This window comes from Dipodomys spectabilis, unplaced genomic scaffold (genome assembly GCF_019054845.1).
Source record: "Dipodomys spectabilis isolate Male_0828 unplaced genomic scaffold, ASM1905484v1 ptg000324l, whole genome shotgun sequence".
Taxonomy (NCBI): Eukaryota; Metazoa; Chordata; class Mammalia; order Rodentia; family Heteromyidae; genus Dipodomys; species Dipodomys spectabilis.
The window spans coordinates 608,910-614,727 of record NW_024871001.1 but is presented as its reverse complement, the minus strand read 5'-3'; the positions used below and the strand labels follow the sequence as shown (position 1 = coordinate 614,727).

Below are 5,818 nucleotides of genomic sequence, written 5' to 3'. Positions count from 1 at the left end.
CACTGGGTCCAAAGTTCTGCTTCCAGTTGTTTTGGGGCTAATTGGAGCTAAGCATCTCCCAGACTTTTATTCCTAGGCTGGCTTCAAACCTCCATCCTCAGATCTTAGCCACCTGAATATCTAGGATTACAGGTATGAGACACAGGCAACTAGTGTATTCTTTATGTTGAAGTTTTAAGGTCTCTTTCCCTAAAGATCTAGAGCCTGTCCTCTCCAATGAAAACTTTTTCTTCTTTTTGACCTGAAGGATAAAATTAAGGATATATGCTCCAGTTCACCTGTATGGGGCTAGCTCAGGTAAATACCACAATAATAATCAGATTTGGGAAACTCCATCCACTTTAAGATCCCATCATTGATTCCAAATTGAGTTTTTCCATCTCAATGAAAGAATCAGTCTTCTACTCGAACCAAGTCTATTACACCCATAATCCACTGATGCTGAAGAGGGGTTGAAGCATGAAGGTGTTCACCTGACAAAATGCCCCTGTGGCCAGTCTGATAATTGGGAGGTAGCTGCATGTTTGGAGAACCTCTTCATGTGGATGGCTTTACTCTCTCCAACCCCACAGTCTCAACTCCAGAACGGGCTGACTTATACTGTCTCTTGTGCAGAATTGCAGATGTTAGAACACAGCTCTCACTGACTAGGCACTCCTTTAGGCAAAAGAGCTGGCTCTCTCTCTTCCTGTCTCTGTTTCTCTGTCTCTGTCTCTATCTCTCTGACTCTCATTCTTTCTGTCTTCAAATACAGGGCTGAAAACAAGGTAGCAGTTGGACTATTTGAGTCACCTCCCTGAGAACTAGGCGATAGAAACATGATGTTCATGGGGCCACTCAAGCAGGTTTTCTCAAGGGCCTTCTTTTCCTACATTCTCAAGGTATACCTAGTCCCTCTTTAAGAGGTTCAGATGATTTCCCTCTGTTGACCTGATGATCCATCTTACAAGCAAAGGCCACCAACTCTGTGACACTCACCTCAACACTAAAAGGGCAGTCAGAAGTGCTCCCTTCCTAAGAAATACTGCCAGGAATGAACCTGGATTGATAGGATTGATAGGAATAGCATATTATCTGGACCATGCATTGGGGATACCTTTTTTGTCTAAATAAAAGACCTGAATTCAGTACTGGACACTTTTGCTCATCAGATTCTACTCTACCAGCTGAGCCATGCACCAATCCCAATGATTGTTTTGTTTTTTTTTTTTTGTTTGTTTACAGTATTGGGATATCCTTGATTCTCACAAAGGATTCTAGTGTAGAGGAGCCACACTAATCTGATCAAGCTTCTATACTCATTGACACAAATTCTAATTGCAGCAGTGATGGTATCTTTAATCAAGGCACTGCCTTTTAGGTTCCATGACTGCTGTATGAAAATGTCCCTCTAATAAGCTGATGTGGAAACCACAGAGCAGCTGCCTGGTCTTTCTCAGTGTCTCTCAAGACATACAGCCAGGGAGAGCCTAGCTCTATAAAGGTCATCACACTCCTTTCCTAATTAACTTGAGTAGCAACAGTGTGTGTCGCTGCCTTCCTCTGCAAACTTCAACAGAAAGAATGACACCATCCCATTTGTTAGGAAATGGAAAGACTTGGAAAAATTTAAGTGAAGTAAACCAGACTCAAAGAAACATCGGTCCCATGGTTTTCATTATCTGCAATAACTAGTATATGTGTGAGACAAGCAGAAACGGTCAAAAGCTATGCACATATGACCATATAACCTGATGCTAAGTGAAATGAACCCCAAGATAGGGACACAAGAGATTTTATCTTTCTTGTTGTTCTTTTTAATGTACTTGTAATGTACTATGTGATTTTTTTTTGTTTCTTTGTATGGTCTTCCCCCATGGTACAACCCCTGTGGTCACTGTATTTGATTCCAGTGTCCTGCACCTTGTATATACATTTTTCTAATTTGGGGAGGGGAAGGGATACAGGTTGACCCATTGTAACAATGAGATGTTGCTATGTTGAAAACGAACTTTACAACTTTGTGGGGGGGGGGGGAAGATGGGTGGAGGGGGAAGGGAGCAGTTGGGGAGGTGGAGGAAGGAAGGGATGGTAGGAGAAAAACAAAGGAGGGGGTACCAAGGCTCCATAGGAAATGGACTCATTACCTTGCTCATGTAACTGTAACCCGTCTGTACAGTATCATTACAATAAAAAAATATAAAATAAACTAAAATTCTAAATGAGAAAAAAGTGAGTTATGCTTGTGAGTGCTGGAGCTGTAGTGAAGGGCAGAGGCAGTCATTTCTAATGGTATTTCACCCCAGCACTTTCCACGTGGGGATACTGTTCATATCACTCTTCTCCAGGATCTATCAGAGGACATGGAGCCTCAGGAGGACAAGAAACCAAAACAAATCATCATAATTCAGGAAAAGTTCCCCCATTAGCAGTTACTTTTCAAAACCTGGTTGTGAAGATTATCCTAGAATGATAGATCCCAGAATTTGAGTCACAGCCTAGTTCCTTTTCTCTCCACCAGCTGCTTCCCCATTGAAATCACTGTTCTTAATTTTTACATTTCTTTTAAACTGAGCTTAGTTATTCTATTTTCGTATACTCATATAGTGTCCTCTTATAATACTCAAATGTGCTATTGTTTAGTCATCGCTTGCCACTGGTTGTCCATGTGTTTTATTGGTGAGGGAGAAGATTCTGTATATAGAAGAAAAGATATATTATTGGTCATTCTCAATTTAGCTGTTTCCACACAAGCTCCATCAATTTTTCTGTTCTTAGGGTTTCCATAAATGAACTTTATATTTTTGTATGTGCCAGTCCTGGGCTTGAACTCAAGGCCTGGACACCATCCCTGACCTTTTATACCTGCAGCTCTACTTTCCAGTGTTTGGTGGTTAATTGGAGATATGAATCTCAAGGTCTTTCCTAATGGGGGTGGGCTCAAATCTCTGTCCTCATAGCTCAGCCTCCTGAGTAGGATTAAAAGCATGAGCGAATGTCACCCAGCATAACTTCTTTTTGATGTATTTTTATTGTTATTGTTAAGGTGATGTACAGAGGGGTTAAAGTTATATGTCAGATAAAGAGAGTACCTTTCCTTTAGGAAAATATCACCCCTTCCTTCTCCCAGATTTTCCCTCTTGCCCCCATAGACAATTTTACCTTCAATCAAAATAGAATCTAGTGAGTTCCATAGCTTCTTTTTTCCACCTTTTTCCCCAGGCTTTACTGTGCCCACCACTCACCCTCCCAAAGATAGATGAACAAACAAAACAAAAGGAAACAAATCAGACGCAAAGAAAAAAACCTCTTATTTCCATTAACTGCAGTTCATTTCCATCTAAATTTTCTTGGTAAGGCTATTGCCTAAAACCCTACAATATTGTGTGCTAAAAATATTACCAAGAACAGATGCTAAAATAAAGGTTTGCAGAAGACATTGGTCATTGAGTGGTGTGAATTACCTTTAAGATATCATTTCCTGTATCACATACACAGCCAACCCAAATCAAGACAATATATTTTTTGATGTTACAAAGAAAATGGGTGACACAAGTATTAACAGTGAACTCTCTGTATTGTTATTTATTTCACTGCTGGAAATTTTTACCATAACCAGGAAATGGCTATTCCACTAGGATGTTACTGTGGAACTGATTTCCTAAGTGTTCTTAAAATTGGCACGAGTCACTCTTCTACTGAAGAAGCAATAGCATGGCCACTTGCTCCCTGTTCTTCTTGTAAAGCTTCTTCATATAGAAATTCAAAAGACCTAGGGTCAACTTTGCTGAATTTGGCCCAGTGTTCCAAGACTTTCATTTTTGTAGTTTCTGCATAAGCTCTTGGGCCCCACATAAACTCATAGATGATGGGATCACTGCCGGGAACCTGCTGATATTCTAGGTATTGCTCCCATACAAAATCTTCCATAAGCAGTTTCCTAGGGTTTCCGTAAATGAAGTGTTCTCTGTCAGGATACACTTCCATGTTACTAAGCACATGCCAGATGTCATCCTCAGTGGCACGATTGCCTTCCATAAAGATGATACAGAGGATGATTATCAGCATGCCTGACTTGGGCAAACCCCGCACATCGCTAAGTATACCATTGTAAGTGATCCCAGCTGCTACATATAGCACATATTTGTGGAGAATAGGGTCTACTTCTCTTATATCAAGGCCAAATAGGAGTTGCATCAATACAGAAGCTTTTTCAAAGATCTGAGGGAAGTAACGCCTGTGACCTCTCCTGATGTGACTCAGCATATCAATGTGAGAAACTGTCTGGCTTGACCAATACTTAGATAGCAGAAATGGTATCAATGATGTTGCCTCTTTGCGTATGACCGAATGCAGGGTCTTCTCGTCGTGGAGGGGCAGTTCTTCCCTTGCCTGATCACTGGCTCTCTGCTCTTCTTCATTAGTCTCCCTAACTACCTCACCCTGGAGACCTTCTGACATGTCCCTTAGGGCAAAGGGTATCAGTGAATTAGAAGCCTCCACAGTCTGAGGCACTGGCTCACCCACCAGGCCTACTGCCTGACTTTGTGCCTGAGGGTCTCTCTCAAGCTCAGAAGCATGTGTCTTCTGAGTGTAAGGTTTCATGGCTTTCCTTGTGAATAACAAATAAGGGAGGAGAACAGCTCAGTGATGACTCCTACACCTGTGAGAGAGAAAGCAGTTTCAGCTGACAATGTTCCTCTTGGCAGCTTCCTTAGGACTTCCTCCTGGTCCTCTCTTTGGTGCTCTAGGGACACATAACTTCCTGTCCCCCTCTTGTGTGTGTTGCCTGAAGCCTCAACTAGGCATAAGGTGCTGAGTGAGTCTGAGTCTCTGGGGTGCTGGTGGGGTGTGTAGTGCTGAGCGCTGTGGAGTTGTGTTGGGGGGTGAATGGATGGAGCATATGGTACCATTTCATCATATGCACCTCAATCTAAAATTCTAACCCTACCAGAGAATTTTCTGCTAGGTTATGAGGGCACTACTTCAGGCCAAGACTTTTACCTCCTGGTCCCTGGAGTATGTACAGCAGGCAGTGAGTCAGACCTCTCTCTCCCTTGGACCACAGCATGCAAGGACAACATGGGGCTTCCTGGCTTAACAGTGAGTACAATGTAGGCAGCCTCTACTGAACTCATTCTACATCTCCAACTTTCCCCTGGAGATGTCTAAACTGGTGTCCATGTTCTTATAATGGAGCAATAGGCAATAAAGGATCATCACATGTGACTGGTGACACAAACAAAGGTGACCATAATCACTCTGGACCATATGGGTGGAAGAGTGGCTCAGTGTTTTCCTTGTTAAATGCCAGGTTGGGAAATTTCCCTCTGAGCACCTAAGGCCACAATCCCAAAGCCAAAAACATATTTCTATGAGAAATCCTAAAGATTGAAGGGGAGATGAATGCACCTATGATGTCTGGGTTTCCTCATAGGTAAAGGAAGGAAGCATGGTATTGGAGTCCTCTGTGTATGAGTGGGTTGGTTATACCTGTCCTCACCTTAACTCCAGATTGATTCTTGAAACTCCCTCTTGCTGACCACATTGTTCAGTTGAATTTGCTCAGTCCTGGGCCTCAGATTCTTGGTTCCTGGGAGACAGAAGTATATAAACAGTTCATGTGTACACCCAAGCAGATATTTCCCCAAGGCTGATAGAGGGAGCAGGATCCAGGGCTTTTCTTTTGTGTGGGGTCCCTCAAGGTATTCATGATTACTCTTCACACAGCCTGGGTCTTTGCCCTCTGTTAATCTCCAGGTCCATCTTGCAAGCCAAGACTATCATTTTCCTTGTTCTGCCCATCATGAGAAACCACTAGTACCATTTCTTCCCCACA

The 5,818-nt window shown here is 42.5% G+C and overlaps 1 protein-coding gene across 1 annotated transcript; it reads right to left on the bottom strand.

Annotated features, from left to right (window-relative positions):
- Positions 1-3,666: 3,666 nt before the first annotated feature.
- LOC122128165 (melanoma-associated antigen 10-like) lies at positions 3,667-4,584 on the bottom strand. The gene has a single exon (XM_042702454.1). It carries the CDS (start codon positions 4,582-4,584, stop codon positions 3,667-3,669), a length of 918 nt encoding a protein of 305 aa, XP_042558388.1.
- Between the last annotated feature and the right edge of the window lie 1,234 nt (positions 4,585-5,818).